The sequence below is a fragment of the Oxyura jamaicensis genome, chromosome 1 (assembly GCF_011077185.1).
Source record: "Oxyura jamaicensis isolate SHBP4307 breed ruddy duck chromosome 1, BPBGC_Ojam_1.0, whole genome shotgun sequence".
In the NCBI taxonomy this organism is placed as follows: domain Eukaryota; kingdom Metazoa; phylum Chordata; class Aves; order Anseriformes; family Anatidae; genus Oxyura; species Oxyura jamaicensis.
The window spans coordinates 59,755,247-59,773,575 of NC_048893.1; the positions used below are offsets into that span (position 1 = coordinate 59,755,247).

At 44.9% G+C, this 18,329-nt stretch overlaps 1 protein-coding gene across 1 annotated transcript in view; it reads left to right on the plus strand.

Annotated features, from left to right (window-relative positions):
- Nucleotides 1-17,383, plus strand: part of TMEM178B (transmembrane protein 178B) — a 223,469-nt gene extending 206,086 nt beyond the window's left edge. Inside the window, exon 5 of the mRNA XM_035342926.1 lies at nucleotides 4,349-17,383. Coding sequence (XP_035198817.1) covers nucleotides 4,349-4,599 — 251 coding nt within the window. The 3' untranslated portion in view covers nucleotides 4,600-17,383. The remainder of the gene's footprint in view (nucleotides 1-4,348) is intronic.
- Nucleotides 17,384-18,329: the final 946 nt, after the last annotated feature.

Here is an 18,329-nt window from a genome sequence, read left to right on the forward strand (position 1 = left end):
GTATACCTGCTGCAGTTGCTTTGAGGTGTAGCTGCTCTGCGCAGCCTTTTCCGCTGGTCACAGACCCTTCAGAGGTCCCTTCAGACACCTGCTGCGTCATGGTCTCATCCACAGCCACAGACACTTCTAGGTGTTCTGCTGTGGCCTTCTCCACAGACATGGACACCACAAGGTGTACCTGCTGCAGCACGGACTTCCTCATGTCACAGATGCTTCAAGGCTACTTTGCTCTGGAGTGGACTTACCTGTGGCCAGAGAGGCTTCAGGGTGTCTCTGCTCCCACGTGGACTCATCCACAGGTCACAGGCCCTTTGACGTGAGTTCAGTCTGAAGTTCCAGCCTGTCCGGTGCACAGCACAGGAGCAGCAGCGATGCCCTGGCCGTTGGCCAGCCCAGGCAGGTGGCCACAGCTGTTACCAAAATGTTCCCGGGCACAGCAAAGCACGACGATAAGGGGTACAGCAAACTGCAAAAGCAGCCACTAACAGGCACTGGACTCTAATATACAGTAAGACAAGCAAGCCCTGTGACAAGCACATGGGCCTGCCAGTAGGCAGCTAAACATCTATAAATTTGGCCTAGCACACTCCACACTCCAGTCAAATCATCTTGAACCCTTCGGGCCCCACACTAGGCACCTGAAAGGGCTGTGGTGGCATACCCGCAGCAAGCAGCTGAGCACTGTACAGCTGCTCGCTCTGCCCAGGTGGGATGGGGAAGAGAATCAGAAAGGTACAAGTGCAAGAACTCATGGGCTGAGATAAGGACAGTTTACTAGGTAAAGCAAAAGCTGCATGCACAAGCAAAGCGAACCAAGGAGTTCAGTCACTGCTTCCCATTGGCAGGCAGGAGTTCAGGAAAGCAGGCCTCAGCACACAGAACAGTTTCTTGGGAAGACAAACGCCATCACCCTGAATCCTTCCCCACCCCCTTCCTCCTTCTTTACCCCGGCTTTGTTGCTGAGCGTGACGCCACATGGTGTGGGACATCCCTCTGGCCAGCCTGGGCCAGCTGTCCTGGCTCTGTCCCCTCCCAGCTCCTGGTGCACCCCCAGCCTCCTCGCTGGTGGGGCAGCATGAGGAGCTGACAAGTCCTTGGCTCTGTGTGAGAACTGCAACAACTGAAACATCGGTGTGTTATCACCACCATCTCCATCCAAATCCAAAACACCACATCATATGAGCCTCTGTGAAGGAAATTAACTCTATCCCAACCAAAACCATGACAGTGTTGCACCCAGTCTAGCAGAGGCAGTATTTCCAAAGGCAAGCTCTTTCTCTTTGTCACTTCCACCCATGCCTCTTTTGCTATGATGGTCAACTACTGTAAAATTTGGGTGGAAAATCTTTTATGTTATGATTGCCAGTTCATGAGGAAAAGCTACTGAGCAGTCATAAAGCAGTAACAGTAGCCAGTTTTCATCAGTAGCCCTCCTGGTGAGAGGCCAGATTAACTAGAAGTGCTAGACCTTCCTTGCTTGGCTGAATACAAACACCACACAGGATTCGTATAATGGCCACAATGATTCCTCCAGTGGTATTAATTGGCATTTTTTGTGTCTGTAATGAATAGCACTATAGGGATGCTGATAAACCTGTGCCCATAGTGCTGTACAAGACATCCTGCAGAAGCACGGGGTGTGAATGGCGGAGAACCACGCAATGTATCCTCTAACATGGTGCATGGCAGTCATTATTTATCGTCATGGGATTAGCACGTCCTCCACTGAAGGGGCAGGACAAGAGCAGCTTTTTTTAAAAAGTCTCATGCTCGTGATATGCTTTGTTCTCTGTGGTTGTTACTCATTCTTTGTTTGTTCGCTATGGGGCAGAATATCCCCAGCAAGGTGGAGTGCCAATATACTGGGGCATTGTACAAATACAACGGGTAAACAACACTCCTTGCATTGAAGAGCTTGTAGTCAAAATAGCCAAGACAAAGCGTGAAAGCATGGGGAGTATTTGAAATCTGAAGTTATTTTCTTCCCTTTTGTACTTACCAAATGCAGTTTCAGTCTGGCCGCACAGATTTTCCCACCCACCTCTCCTAACAATCATGTATTTCAAGAGAACTGAAATTATCATGTTCCTGCTAGAGAAGAAAGGCCTTTCATGTCATTTTCTAACCCTTTGAAACAAGCCATGGAGCTTGGTTTAGAGCACAGTGGCTCTGACGGATCATTTTTTCCCCAGTCCGACAGCATACTAGCCATGTTGACATGTCACACAAGGACAGCCATGTTCTTGCCAGACAGCTTCACATTGCTGGATAACCTCAGTGACACAGTAAAACACAGAAGGGGGCTTGTGGTCTCTGATCAAACAACGTGATATTTGAGTACAAGATTCTGGGAGAGAGGCTCCCATTTGTCCTGCTCTGCACTTCGAAGCAGTGCAGGACATCTCTGAAGACAGCTGCAGAGCCTGGGGTCTCACAAGGCTCTAGCAAAGTCCACAGCACCAATCGCAGGCTAATTGGGTGCCGAGGTGAGGTAATAAGGCAGTCTTTATTTATACAGGCACAGTATCTACCACAGCAGCTGTCTGGTCCAGACTGGTACCCCGTGGCATTATCATAATGTGAATGCTTATGAGCAGTGCTCGCTGGGCCATCTGGCAGCCATATATTGCATGAAGGGAGGCACCCAGAGCTCCCCTATCCCCTGTCCTTTGCAACAGAGGGTGTCTGCAAGTGGCAATCAGTAAACACATCGGAGGAGAAATGACAGTCCAAATAGACAAGGGAGGCAGTGGTCAGAAGAGGGAACAGAGAGTGATGTGGCAGTGGACTCACAGCTCGTCCATGACAGAGATTTGTACAGGATCCTAGACCTGTATGATGTTCCTACTAAAGAGATGGATATGGTAGGAAGTCCTAACATTTTTGGTGGCATGTGTGTTTGTACAAATGCCCCCAGGTTCTATGCCTAATTCCAGGAGAATTCACCACATAATCTTACCTGTGTCTTCAATGGGGAGTATAAAATCAATTTATTCAATGTAACAGCAACTAAAAAGAGCAAAGCAGCAGAGAAACAAAAGGAGAAGAGTTGCAGGAGAGCAGCAGGAGCAGGGGCAGGAAGAGGTAAAGGAGGCGAAAGTACCAGAAGAAAAGAGCTTGTTGCTCTTTTCACAGGCAGGGTGTGAATTCCTTTGGGGATTTCACTATCTTAGGACAGGACCAAGAAGATTAGGATAGTCCTCACCAGCAGCTGCTGGCAAACAGAGGTCTGACACAGGACATGCTTTACAGGTAACACACACAGCATGCTATTATTCATGCACGAACAGCATGCGTGTTATGCTACCACCAGTCCTTAAGCCGCCATTTGTGCCGAGGGCCTTCCATCAGTTCAAGGAGGCCTACATGGGGAGGAATTAGAGACAAAAAAAAAAAATAAGCTACCAACTTTGTGTTTACTGTGGTTGTTATCTCTTGAGATGGGCGCACAGAGTCTGTAGCTATCCATTAATTGGTGTGTAGGTGGCAGCCATGACATTTCAGGTGCTCAGAGTTTAAGTGTGTTGAAGCTGGAGGCCAAAGATCAAACTTAGACTCATCTGGGTGGGCTAAGGTTCAGCCTCATCTGATGTGTGTGGCTCTCCAGAACTCTTACGACTTGACAGAGTTATGAAGCCTGTCCTGGCAGTGCTCACAGGAAGAAATGAAATATTGCTGTGGAGATGGAAAACAAGAACAGGATGCTTTGAAGATTTCCCCAATACTGCAGAGGGCATCTAGATAGGGACTGGAGTCAGGCAGAGGGTAGAATCCAAATTTTGTGAGGTATTTATGGTTTTGAGAGTGGCATTTTAAAAGGGCAAGTAGAGGGTAACATTTTATATTTTGATGTAAAAAAGTCTGAAAAAAATCTCTCCAAGGCATTTCAAGTGTATGTTTCAACAAAGCCAGAATGTCAAGTATTTTCTAATATTTTCTTTTATAAAACCCATCACTGAAAAACTGAATTTAAACAAAAATTTGATCCTTTTTCCTCAAAAAAAAATATTGAAACATGACAATTCACTCTATATTTGTGTAAAGCAAAATTCCAGTAAAATCAATGGTTTCGTGAAACATTCTGGTTCCCGAGGGAGTGCTCATAATGACAAAAACGTTACATTTAAAGTTTCTTTATACAACATCAGATCAATATTTGAGGCACTGGTGGCACTCGGTTCATTCCCCATGGCTAGACCAGGCCACTTTCTGTACGAATGCCTTCCCTTAGGTATTTCCCTACTGACTGCACCAACCCTCGGCAGCTTGGAAAGCGGTATGTCTGTCACTCTTCTAACCTCTCTCTATTTTTTTCCTCCCTCCTTCTCCCCTTCCCGCTCTCCTCCAGGAACCTTCTGCATCATTTCACTGTGCACGTGTGTGGCTGGAATCAACTTTGAGCTCTCCCGTTACCCCCGCTACCTGTACGGACTTCCCGACGACATCAGCCATGGCTATGGCTGGTCCATGTTCTGTGCGTGGGGGGGCCTGGGCCTCACTCTTATCTCTGGCTTCTTCTGCACCCTGGCCCCTTCTGTCCAACCTGTCCCCAGGACCAACTGCCCCAAATCTAGACCTGAGAATGGGACAGTGTGCTAAAACAAATAGCAAACACACACACACACAGGTATATATATATATATGTCTATGTATACCGATACATGCATATATATGTATATATAATTATATATATATATATATAATCTCAAATTAACGCCAGTGCCAAGGTAGAGCTGAGTCCAACACGGCACTCACATCTCCACCAGACTCTGTGTTGCTTCGTTCTTTCTCACAGAGATGGGAAAGCTTTTCTCTCACGTGGCTCTTCCATCCAACTCTTAACTTCAGCATCATACCTTAGAGGCCGAACGAACATACTGTCGCACCTACCAGCTGCCACCCGGGAACGGGGAGAGGGCGTCCGTGGGGGGATCTGGAAACAGATTCTGTACAGGACATGGAGGGTGGGGGGACAGAAGGCCTGTCCATTGCAGCCAGAAAGGAAAATGCAAACAGAAAGCAAAGAAACAAATCAAGCATTTGAGCCACCTCTACAATGTATCTCCTCAAGGCCATTGTCAGAAACCCACCCACTTTTTTTTTCTTTCTTAAAACAAAATGACAGAAGCCTACCCTGTTCGTTTTCTTTCTTTTTTCTCTCTCTCTTTTTTTTTTTTTTCTTTTCTTTTTGGTTTGGGGATCTCTCTTTTTTTTTTTTTCACTTACAACACAGAAAACAGAATGGACAGACAATGTGGGGAAAAGCAAAAAAGCATTTTCTCTTTCCTGCCAAACTTTAGAAAGAAGCAAGCAGATGAAAATAATAATAATAATAATTTAAAAACAGGATCTTATGAAATAAAACCAGAAAACAATCAACAACAACAACAAACATGAGGACATCTCAGCGGACTCTCCAACAACACGGTTTTAATCTTCCAGCTGCCTTACATCCAGGCTTACAACTGAGGCTGAACTGCTAATGCAAACGCAGTCGAAGGCCTTCTGAAAATGCTGTGATACATGTGTGTATAACTTTTTCTTCCCTCTTCTTCTTTTATTTATTTATTTTTAAGAAAAAGAAAAATTTAAAACATTGCAGTGTGATTGTCCACTACACCATCCATGCTGTGTTTGTGGCCCAAGACTGAGGCAACCACAGAAGCGCGAGGAAAGCCGTCAGGTCTGAGGTGGCGTGGCTCCTCTGGAGGATTTCTGGATGTTTTTTGCTTTTCATGGAGCATCTGAGAGTTCAGGATGGCGGATGCAAGGGAAGACTGACCAGGGAGAAGGGAGGTGGGGGGAGCCGTGGCAATTGTTCCTCCCGGTTATTTACTGGATTGGGATTTTGTTGAGTTTCTATTTTGGATGTTTGAGAAAACTGGGCAAAAGCCAGTGCCAAGGAGAAAAGGGGAGCTAATGTCTGTAAGGGAGAAGTAAGAGACGCCTCTTGCTGTGTTCATGTATGCCAAATGAGACGTTCCCACATCTTGTCTTTGCAAACCACCCCAGTTCACTGGACATCTCCACTCTCCATCTGGGAGAACTGTGTACAGATGAAAGGAAAGGGTCAGATGCAGAGAACGGAGATCCATTTCCCATGAGCTCAAGCTTTGTATGATATAATTGTGAATTCGCAAATAGGACTCTCTCTCTCTCTCTCTCTCTTTTGGTCTTTCTCTTTTTCCCTCTACTCCTCTTCCCATTGCCTCTGTTTCCCTTTCTCTGCTCTTCCCATCCCTCAGGCCACAGATCCCAGAAGAGCTAACTGAGCAGATAGGGGGGATGAGTGCCTTTGGGGGGAGCAAAACAAGGGCAGCAGCTCTGCCCAGTGGAACTGTGGCTGAGGGAAAGGTGGGGCGTAGGGCCAGAGGGAGCTGGGAGAGGTGACTATTGAGTGGCTGCGCAGGAGTGGTGGCACCACTGACAAATGCAGAGGGAGGCAGGGCAAAGCAAAAAAATCCTCCTCCCAAACAACCCGACCCAACATGCTCTTAATTCAGGGATAGTTCCAGCAATCCTTTCTTACACACAGTAACTGCATGCCATCAGTCCTCATTAGTCCCCTGAATCTGCAAAAACTCACCAGGAGAAGGAGGCAAACTGTTGAAACTGTGCCTGCTGCACAGAAATAAAGGCATTAATCTCCAGATCATGCTATTTACACAGCTGTCAAGAAACAGTGTTTTGCCTTGTTAAAATAATAAAAAAAAAATCCAACCAACAACTAATTGTTTTGCAGCCCAGTCGCACAGCCAGCCATTCCCCTTCCAGGCCTGCTTCCCCTCCCTGTTACACCTTGTGTGATGTTGTTGCTTTATTAACAGTGCCCGAAGAAATCAAGTTTCTGAAGGGCATTTTGGAGTAGGCTAGATTTGGTTTTCTTGCACTCTTGCTCAGCTACTTAGCTTTTCTCTTCTCTGGTTTACAAATCCGAGACGCCAATGCCAGCTGCCAAGTAGTGCGTTGCCACTGAAATGCCATTCCTGGCAAGCGAAGTTTTGTCATTTCATTCTCCATTAGATCTGAATGGAGAAACTAAGTATTTATTCATGTCGAAAATATAAGCTTTTTGAAGAAACGTTCTTTTAAAGTAGACTGAATTTTATTTTTTTTTTCCTGGCAATGTTTTCAAACAGAGCAGCTTTGAGAAGCTTTGAAACTGAATATGCAAGTGCCCACTAGGCAAGGAGGCTGATGAGTTATCATTGGGCAGAAGGCAATTAAAACTAAAAACAGCTCTTGGAAAGCTAAATTAAAACTGAATGCAGAAAACTAAACATTGAATACCAAAAGGGACCTGTAAAAAAAAAATTGTGAAAATTTTCAAAATATGAACAATTTTGAAAAAAAAAAAAATCTCACAAGGGTGTTAATGCTTTAGAAAACTGGTAATTGATTAAAACAATTTTTCTTTGAACACAAACTTTCCTCCTCCTCTGTAGTTCTGAGTGCATTAGGGAAACTGTTTCATGTGAATACTGATACCTGGAGTGACCTGGGTAAGCTAAAGGGCACAGAGGTTTCTAGCTGGTGTCCACCACCAAGCCCTGTGGCACGGAAAGCGGTACGAGAGCTGCTGTGATGAGGTACAGCCTCGTGTGATCCCTGACAATGCACAGGGTGTGTTCTCTTACAGGTGGAGTTTGGAAAGAGGTATAGCAGTGGGATTTAAAGCAATGGAAGGCACTTTGCTGTTTCATGGCCTCTCACATCTTCTTTCGGTGGCTGGCATGAAAGCAGTTCTGCCTAGATGAAGTGTTCTCTGAAGGTGTTGGTTGGCTTACAAGCTGTATACGAGCTGAGTGTTGGTCTGTGCGTGGCGATGGTGGAGGAGAGAGAGGTTTATTTTTCCTTACAGCCGAGAAGTGTTAACCCTGGATCTTTAGGCCAGGTCTGGGATTTTCCACTCGCTATAGCACAGGCTCCCTAAGGCCTGTATGAGCATGAAGCGTGTTAAAAACCGTGGGTGTAAGTGCCTGAAGCAGCAGGTGAATGCATAACCTTAATCTCAAGCTGGATCCCTAAAGGACCATTTGTCCAAGCACCAGTTCTCTCATCTTTGCAGGGCTGACTCAAAAGACATCCAGATCCAGATTTGTGACAGTTCGTGCCTCCATCTCTCCTGAGCCAAAGCACACTCCCATCTAGTCTGAATTTCTGCATTTTTGGGAGGCTTTGAAATGCCTGTCTGAGCAGAAATTCAAGCTTTTTGACTAGTGTCTGGTTTTCTAGTTTCAGCCATACTTAGAAGTCTGTCAGCTGTGGTCCCCACGTTAAGGGGCTTGACCCAGTCTCTCTGGTCTGCTCCGGTGCGGTGTTTAAGCATGTGCTTTACTTCAAGCATGTGACTGATCCCGTTCACTTTGGTAGACTATTCATATGCTTAAAGTTAAGAATGTGCTTTGCTGGGTGACGTTCAGCTTCCCGCAGAGTCCCGCCCCCGTCCTTGTTTTCCTACCCTGTCCTTGTGGATGATGTGACGCCCCTGTCCTAGCCCGATGTGTCAGCGGGTGCTCGGACTCCCCCTCTCCACAGGAAGCAGTCCCAGGGGAGCGGGGTGAATGTGCCCAGCGCGCTGCGATGTGCAGGCTGAGGCTTATGTGCAGAGAGTCTCCAGCTCGTGTATGGGGGGTTGTCCCGGGACAGCAGTGAGTTAGCTACAAGGGCTTCTGCTGTCCATCCCTGCCAGGGCACTGTGTAGGTGAGGGGGCTACGTGGCAGGAGTCCCTGTGCTCTGTGTCGTCTGGACTGTGTAGGACACCTTCTTCAAGCTAAAGCTGTTTGCGTGTTGAAATTCCTGACTCATACTGGCCACCTGTATATATCATCTCTCCCTTCTCCTTCTCTGCAAACACACAACTGATCTTCCCTGATCTGAAGAGAATAGTGCTTCAAGTTATATTTCTAGTTGGGCTTTCTTCTTCCTTCATTCTACCCCAGGGACAGTCACAAGTGGATCACAAGCCACCGGTGACCAGAGCAATTTCTTTGAATTACTGCTTTTGAAAAAATGCCATTACTTTTGAAAATGTTATGCCAGCTACAGTAACAGATGAAAGGAAAAAGAAAACCAAAAAACCCTCAGAGTCCTCTAAGCAGAGGATCCTGTCCTCCCAGGAGAGACCTGCGAGAGTGCAGGTACGCTGCTTTCCTGTAGATGGGAGTCATTTGGGAGCACTTTTAGCTGTGGCACGTTCGCTGTGTGGTTCATCAGATGATGAATAGAACAGCACCCGTAAGGGAGAGGATTGTTATGCAGGGGATATCTCAGATTCCCAAGTGTTCCTGGAAGACTGTCTCTCCATGGCTGTCCATTTACCCACCATGCAGCACCTCTGAACAAGGCTCATCCCTGGAGCCCCACTGATAAGCAGAGCTCAGAAGAAAATCACTGTAATCTGTCCTTAATTCTTGAGTGCCAAGCTAACTGCCAGGAGTGAAATGGAGAGGAAATAATATGTTACCAAGTATAGCTTAAATAAAGACATGCATTATTCAGGCTCTTTCTTCTTTGTGTCTCTACATAGGCGTAGAAGGGCTATAGAGGAGCTCAGGCACATTCACACAAACCAGACCCGTGTATCAACACTGCATTTCCTTGCCCCCAGGTTTTTCATGGCTTCCATGGCCCAATTGTGTTGTGCTCATCCAGTCAGCAAGGGGGGACTCAAGGTGAAAAGCTGAGACAGTTCTGAATGACTGCCAGGCACCACGGACAGACAAGGAGCAAAAAGTGTGCATGAGGCATGTAAAGGTTAGTGATGAGTGAATATCCCAGGTCAGGAGCTGAGTTTCAAAGAAACCTAAATTTTGTTGCTGACTTCAGGCTCTCCATAAGATCTTGATTCTGACACTCTGAGCTGGAAAGCTCATAAAAATGGGGCTTAACTCAACGTTTAAACCCCCCAGTTTCCTATAACAGCCAGGAATATAGCGCATCCAATTCATACTCTGTAGAAGCCCATAGAAAGCTTCTCCTTGGCTCCAGTGGGTTTTGGATCAGGTGTCTCAAAAAATATTGTAGTGCTGTCCTGGTTAGTACTGAAAATGAAATGCATACTCACACACATGGACACCTAATGTTTAGCTTTAGAAAGAAATCAGTTTTGTTTTTTTTTGTGTGTGTGTGTGTGTGTGTGATTTATAGTTTCCATCCTGTCAGCCTCACTGTCTCCCAAAATCACTAATACCCCAATCCTATAGCTTTCTTCAGAGCCATAGCTAGAGATCGAAACACTTTTTAAAACAAAGAACCTACTGCTGGTGCCAGTGGGCTCTGACAAGCTTCCTGTTGACATCAGTGGGAGAACTGGAGCCAGATACAATGCTGTCAGTTTAATTGTAGTGTGCCTTGCACATACTTAGGATTTTACTTGAAGAAAGAGCCTGGACGGCTGTCTCAATATAGGCCCCAAGGGGGAAATGAAATGCTGGTCCCCTTAAGTAAAGCACTCCAGAATCACAGATCAATTGTCCTTCCTTGCTCAGGAAAGACTGGCAGTGAAACTAACTGAGACTCAGATTATCTCCGGAGGAAGGTAGGGAGAGATAAAAAGGAAACCAAGCAGCAGTTGCTATAGGTCAGACTTGATGGGCATTGGTTGAGTTACACAAGGATGATCCGATGTCACCCACAGCATCAGCAGCCTGAATTGTCAGTCCCTGCCAGGGCAGGGACTTTTATATTTTTCTTTTACTGATTAACACTCCTGCAGTGGCAGAAAACAACTTCAAAAGTTTTCTAGTGTAGGGTGTATATACATGGACACCCTCACTCCCCTCCTTCCTTAGGCGCACACACACATACATACCCCGCATGATGTGGGTGCTAGTAACCTGTAAATACGTGTACTATATGGAGAGGAAATACATTGCAAAATGCAGCATAATACTTTATTTTCTATTCTTTTGTACTTAACTCAGGAGTTGCAATGCAATTCAGGTGTTAGGTTGTGTGTGCAGATCACACAGAAACTATCTGCTACAGAGAAGTGGGGAGGCACCATACAGCTGGGAGGAACTGGATATTCACCACTGGAGCGTGTTTGGATATTTAGGAAAGAGTTGCCAATGTTGTTCTGATCCCAGAGGTGTGGGGAAAGGAAGCAGCGGAGACACACGTAGGTCTCTCTGCCTGCCTGCTTTGCCTGTTGACAGATACATCCAGCAAAAAGGGGGGCAGGGAACAGCTCAGGGCAGTAACATCCTGAAACATCGCAGCAAGTCTCTATAGAGCTGACCATCAGTGCTCTTAAATATGGGGTTTCTACAGACCTACTTCTGTATCCAGCCAGTCCTGAGCTAGCAATTCTACCTCCGAAAATGCAGTTGTGCCCACAAGTCCTTACTACCTTCTAGTGCCACAGACCTTGGCAGGAAACACTGCCAAGTGTGGTACAAATGGGATTTGCTTTCTGAACTGTAAGGCTACTGAAAAAAAAAAAAAAAAAAAAAAAAAAAAATCTCATCAGGAGAGCCTTGGTATTCACAAGATTGGCTATTGCAACCCACTGTTGCAAGGTGTTTCTCTAAAACAGATGGTCGGTGTTCACATAAGTCACAAGAGAAAAAAATGCACCATATCACCTCCAACTCAGAAAAGTTTGCAATCCTCTAAGGTAGAAATCCTGCTGTACTGAGAGTCAGCACCGTGCTGCCTGAGTCTTACTTCTGTCTTCTGCAGAGGGCTCATGCAGGCTGCTGGCAGCACCACGGCCACAGGTGATGCTGCCCAGTGCAGCAGAGAGCTTCACATCCCTGTGGCTCCGTGCCCTACCTGCGGCAATGGAGCACAGGAATAGCACTGCAAAGGCAATTCCTTTCAAGTGGCCTTGTTGTTTTGCCAGCTGGTTGGAAATTCCCAAACAGCAACATCAATTCTGGAAGAGTCACGTCTTCAAAAAGCTGTGTGACCTGCGGGTTTCGCTCCAGTTTCAAACCGATGTAGACACCAAGGAGCATCAATCCGATTGGGCTCAGTCTCCTGGGATCTGGTGCACAAAAGAGCTGCAGCATCCAATTCCTGTTCAGGCAGTGAATAGGAGTAAAACATTACATGTTCTTGGTGCTGATACAATTAAAAAACAAAACAAAGCAAAACAAAAAACACCCAACACACAAGCTCCTGATTTGCTTAAGCTCTTGCAGTATTTTATCTCAAGAATAGTTTTCATCTGTCTGAAGCATAACGCTACATATTTTGTGAAGGATTTTTCATTAACAATATAGATTATAAGAAAAAAGTTCAAGTAGTCATAACAACAAAATAAAAGTGCAGCCTTAGACTATTCAGTAAGAGGGTACTGAATTATTTATAACTCCTGGGCACCGACAACAATCACAGACATCTAATTTAAGCTGTTACTATTTTTACTTGGCAATTTCCATCACTTAATGTGTTTATATTCATGTATTTGTTGTTTGATCTTGTGCAGGACAAAATTCCCTCTACTTACGTAAAAATGCCTATTTGGGACTTTTGAAGATATTTTTCTGCAGTAACTTAAACTATTTTAAAGCGTTTTGTGACCTAGTATGGCAGAGGTTACAACTTTGAAAGCTGTAAACTCTACCTAAAATGGGCTTGAACTTGCAGCTCCTTCTCAAGTAAAATTCCCTTTGATTATAGGTAATTGGAATCAATGAGAAGTTTGTTTCATTAAAACTGTAAGACTGGGTCCTACCTATCTGTATACGTCATGGGGGACTTAGGTTAGGGGGGCTGTATTTGTATGTCAGCCCACTGCAGGATCTTTTGCATAGACGCAAGAACAGTCGCTACTAAGTCTCTCCTACTTTATACCAATCTCTTTTTGTAAAAAAAAAAAACCACAACCATTATACTCATGTGGCTGGAATAATGCAGTGGTAATTGTAGCCCATAGGCTGATACAGATATACATGTATATATGTATATATATGTATACATCTTTGTAAATTTATGAAAAATGTCCATAGATTCATGACTGCCTGAAGTAACCCGAGGTTGATGTACAGAATTTCAGGCAGAGGACTGTTTCTTTTTCACAACCCTCATGTATCTCAGATCCAAATCAAAACAAATGAAAAAGTATTATTTCCCAGGAAAACCCTGATTCTGCCATTGCACCAGTCTAGGAGGGGTATCTCGCCACAGTCAGTGGTATGCACACCCACACACATATATCCAGTCGCAGGACTGGGTCTCAAGGGCTTCTCTAAGGAAGAGAAATGGACTTTAAAAGCCATGGCAGCATTTCTGTTCCACTCCAGCTCTCTAGACTCACTTATCCTCTACCAAGAAGTCCTTTGTACAGATGGTCTTCTTCTGCACTAGGTGTACGTCTGTGAGGAAGACCTCCGTGGATGAAGTCAAATTACACAAAAGCCTGGATTTTCTGACCTGAATCCATCCCCATTAACCTTAGGCACTTAATTGAGCTGTTGGTGTTGATGGTCTTGTCTGCCTTGATTTCTCGTATAGTTAATGAAGAGAGACAGTTGCTTCTAGGTGGTGACTGAGTAAAACTGAGATCTAACAGAGTTTTGGAGTTCCTTCTCCCTCCATGGGGTGACCACTCACCTATTTTAATCTTAAATCCCAGTGGGATGACTCAAGGACCTTGTGCAGAAGAGCATCCATACGGAGATCAGTTGTGGTGCTCACCATGCAACATGCAGCAAAAGGAGATGTTCACAGCAGCCTTCTCCACCCCAAACTGCAACACGGCTGCAAAGTCATTGCAGCACTTTCCCCAGTCCTTGGAAATTGCATTTGTAGCGGGTTCCTTATGGTGATCTCCAGCTGTAGACCACTGTATGGTCCCAGTGCTGGAGGTCGGAGACCTTTGGTCTGAACTCGTCACCATTCTCTGCCAGTTCGGGCATTGATGAACCAGTGCAATGAGTGAATTTGCATCCTAAAAGTTTGAAAATCTAAGATGCTCAGAGATTACTTTCTTGCTCCATCTCCAAACTAGCCTGGAAAATGTCATCTAGTTAGTAGTGAGGATCAAAAACATTCCCCTCCAAGGTAAAGTTTGGGTATTTTTATTTTTATTTTTTCCATGTTAACAACTGCTTTACAAACAGCTTACATGGAGCTTAAAGAGATTGCAATTTCATCCCTTATTGTTGGGATTATAGTTGTCCTCAAAAAAACTGAACCAGGGACTCAACAAGAGAATGAACTGTGACCGTGTTATTCAGAAAGCTGCTCTGACAAGGCTGAACATACATCTCCATCTCATGGCGAGAGTCTCTCAGAGCTGAAATCTGGAATCATGTATTGACACCAGGTTGGAAAGTCCAGCAAAATAATCCAGTATAAGAACTTTGAAGTGCTTGTATATTCCCATATTTTACCTGAATAAAGTAAACACAGTCAGGGGAGTGGAGGAATTAAACCCATTTCTGAGAACTCCAGGGCTAAGTGAACTTTGGCTGTGGTGGCAACAGATGGTCACTACTATTTATTTCCACAGCTAAAGTGAAGTCAGGAATTTGACAATGCTCACCCATCTCTCAGAATTAATTTATTTCATTCTGAGAATGAAATAAATGAAATGTTGGTGTTATGGCAAGAAGAACTTCAGATGGCCTGCAGGGACCTATATAGTAAATATTCAATACAGTGTACCAATACTTAGGGAGAGACTTCAGCAAGAAAGTGGGAGATAAAACTGAGTTCCAGGGATCAACAGATATTTTTCAGCACAGTACCTCCTTGTCTAATTTGTACTGTTTCATCCTGACGTTCCTCTCCTGCCCCCCCTTTCCCTCTTTTGAGGAGTCAGATGTGTATATCTCTCTTTCTCCCTTGTCCTCTCTGTGTGAGAATATAGAGATGCTTCCTGTAAAGACGTTTATCTCTAAATCCCATTCCGTACCGACTCTTGCATATGTGACTGTTTTGTTATTTGAGATGTCTGTGAAAAAGAAATAAAGGCTTTAAGAGTGAACTCTGGAAATGAGGAGGAGCTTGAGAATAAATCATATTTAAGGATTCAGCACCACTTTCTGCATGACTTTTGAGAACGGTCACAAAATTTCATCATTGTCCTCTCCCTCTCTCTCTGTGAGAGGGATGGGGATGGTCCTGATGTGGGACTCAGAGGTTGCTGTAGAGCTCACTGTGTCCACGAGGGTTTTGCAGACTTTTTGGAGGGTTAGTGTCAAAGAAAACCTCCTTTTCAAAGGCAATGAAGTCCCTGTGCAACATCAGTTGGGAGGGAGGCTCTGTGGGGTGATTCTGTCCCAGTTTACCTTTCTTTGCTGTTCTTTACGATAGCCCTGTGCATCCAGCCATGCGCACCGCGCCCAGTGCTGCCTTCTCCAGACTGCATTTAGATTATTTCCTTGGAGAATGCTTTACTTTCTGTTCAAAAAACGTGTCACCTCTGAATGAAAGCCACAATCGGTCCTGTGACCCTGCAGCAGGGGGTGAGCTCATGGCCTCTGGTGGGATGGCCGCAAGGCCTTGGCACCGGGACAATCCCAGGGGGATGGAGAGGGGCAGGAGAATGGGCCCAGCACACGTGGCCGTCTCACATCGGGGCAGTAAAGCATCCCACCCTGTTTCATGAACCACTTGGCCACTGCAGATCTGTGGGGCCAACTCCTCGCTGTCTCACTTTTGCCATCACATGGTCCTACAGCCATGGAGAACCACACCTGTGTGAAGGCCCAAGCCTTTTGCACAGGCCTCAGATCAGGCTCGCAGCTGGTGCATCTCACACGGGCATTTGGAGTTTCTTCTGCCACAATACACGATCTACCAACTGACCAAACGTTTTTGGAGGGTTCCCCTTCTGTGACTCCCTCGTTAGTCCTCTGTTCCTTAAGGAAAAACATCTTTCTGCTGAGAGGAGATGAAACAGGTCCCACAACCTCTCTTTCCTTTAGTGATGACAAAAGTTGCAGTCATCACTTTCTGACAGTTTGGGAAGACTTAGCATAATAATTCACTTAAATGCCTGCAAACTGAAACATGTCAGCACTTCTCTAGGGCATTCCCAAGTGAAATGATATGACTGGTACAAGACATTTGTCATGCGAATGCATCTTGGCCAGATGTTTATGTTTCCTCTAAGTGCAATACATATGTATCAACGCTGGATTAGAAACGACCTAGAATGCCACACACTCAGGCTTATTCAAAGAAATGCACTGGTATGTTGCATTTTCCTGGCATATTTTCTCTTCAGAAAATGTTACAAATACGAGTCATGCCAGGCCTCTCAGAGGCAGGTAGGTATTACCACCATTTTAGAGATGGGAAACAAAAAGCTGGGGAAAAGACCTGATGTTTAGTGGTGTGTTGCACCCTCACAGCTTCCATTAGCTGCAGGTGAGCCTTCTGTTTTCAGCACTTTTGAAAATCCAGACTGTAGCTGTTCCAAATCTGCAGTGGCTGTAAATGTGGAAGCTAGGAGTAGGACATTCGGGAGATCCCAACTTCATCAGAGCACTGCTACGAAGATTTGACCCCACAAAGCACGTAAGCACTTGCCTAATTTCAAGCATGATTGTCCCATTAATGATGCTATCGCCGTGCTTAAAGCTAGGCACACGCCTAATTGCTTTGCTAGACTGGGAATTACATTAAAATACACTAAACTTTAGAGTATTTGGAAATTCCCAAAATGTGTTCATTTCTGATAATGTTTCAGGCATTGTCAAGGACATATGAACTGTATATGCAGTGCAATCCGTCTGAAGTAGCTCGACCAAGAGGACCACTTTTAGCCAACAAGCAAAGAGTTTAATGTGTTTGGGACAGTAGCATCCAGCTGTCGGAAGTAATCGAGGGTGGCGTGTACTGCAGGAGTCTTACTTCTGCGCTGCTGCAAGAGGCAAAGTGGCTCCTGAGGCTATTGGTGCTAACAAAAAATTAACAGCAAATGATTACTGCGTTAGGCTGTTCTGGTAAGATGGGAATGTGTTGGCTAATTTCACAAGGAATGCTACATCTTATCAAATGTATTGTACTCTCCATTTCTTCCTGTAAATTACTGCAGAAGAGATGAACAGAAGTTGTTTAAACATGACACAAACCCAAAATTCTTGCTCCGTTAATCCAAGGTGCTAATCTGCAGACACGCAGGTGTTTGCATACATGCATTGGTGTTTGCAGGACTGTGGCCCTGAAGGATAATTTTTGTGGCAGGGTTGAGGTCGGGGAACTAACACGGGGAATTGACAAAGCCTGTGATTCTGAAATGGTGAAAGTTGAAGAAAGAGTCACAGGACTTTGCAAAAAAACTGGCTGCATCTTACAATTTTCCTTTTGTTTTGATTTTGTTTGGTTGGTTTTGTTTTTTATCCAAATTGGCAGAGACTACTGTATTTCCATCGATAAAATCTCGTCTGGTAACTAACTAAACAACCTGTTCATGGAAAAATTAAAAAATAAATAAGTAAACTGTCAATTGTGGAATGTAAACTGATTAAACAAATAAAAAAACATGTTGTGTGTTTTAAGCGGCTGTGTCTGCTTGTGTCCGGAGTGGGGCCGGCCACCTCTCACCACGCCTCCCCCCATGAAGGACGAAGGACAAAGGGCAGAGCGGGAAGGTGAGGGGCTCATGCGGTGTGGGGCACAAATAATAATGATTTGATGTCTTCTGGTCAGAAACACAGTATGACATTGTGAACCACAGCTTTGGGAAACCCGGCAGGCGCAGCACTGTGCTGGTAGCCTTGTTTCCTCCTTGCGCTTGTGCCCTCAGCCCAGCAATAATAAGTCAGGTGCACATTTCTATGCAGTTCTGAGTGTAAAACTAGTCAGGTGTCCCAGGTTAAACGGCCAAAGATCAGGGTATTCATACCATGTAAGGGTGTAAAACTATCCCAGATGAGGAATGGACAAAAGTGCTTTCAACTATCATAGCAGAGGGAAAGCAAAAGAGTAGATCAAATGGAAAAGTACAACTTTTTAATTTTTTTAACCAATGAGTTTTAAATTAAAAACTAAACTATTACCCAAAAAAATGCATGCGAGAGATTTTTAAAATGTATTTTGTTGGATACAGTATTAAATATTGAAATTGTATGTGTTGGGTGTTTTGACCTAACAGCCAAATATAAGGATGTACCTAAAGCATCCTGCCAGGTGGCACGCTTTTCTAGCTGATAGTTCTTCCTGAGCTGAATGGGTTTTAGCAAGACACTTGGGGTGGCTGTGGCAAAAAACAATATCCTGCATCTTGTAGGATGGAGTCCTTCCCACCACCAGGGAGGTACTGTCACAAATGCCAACTGCAACGAGGAACTGAATGAAGGACACAAATTGAGGAGCATAAAAGGGAAGATTCAGTCAAAAATCTCACTGGTAATGGCATGAATCT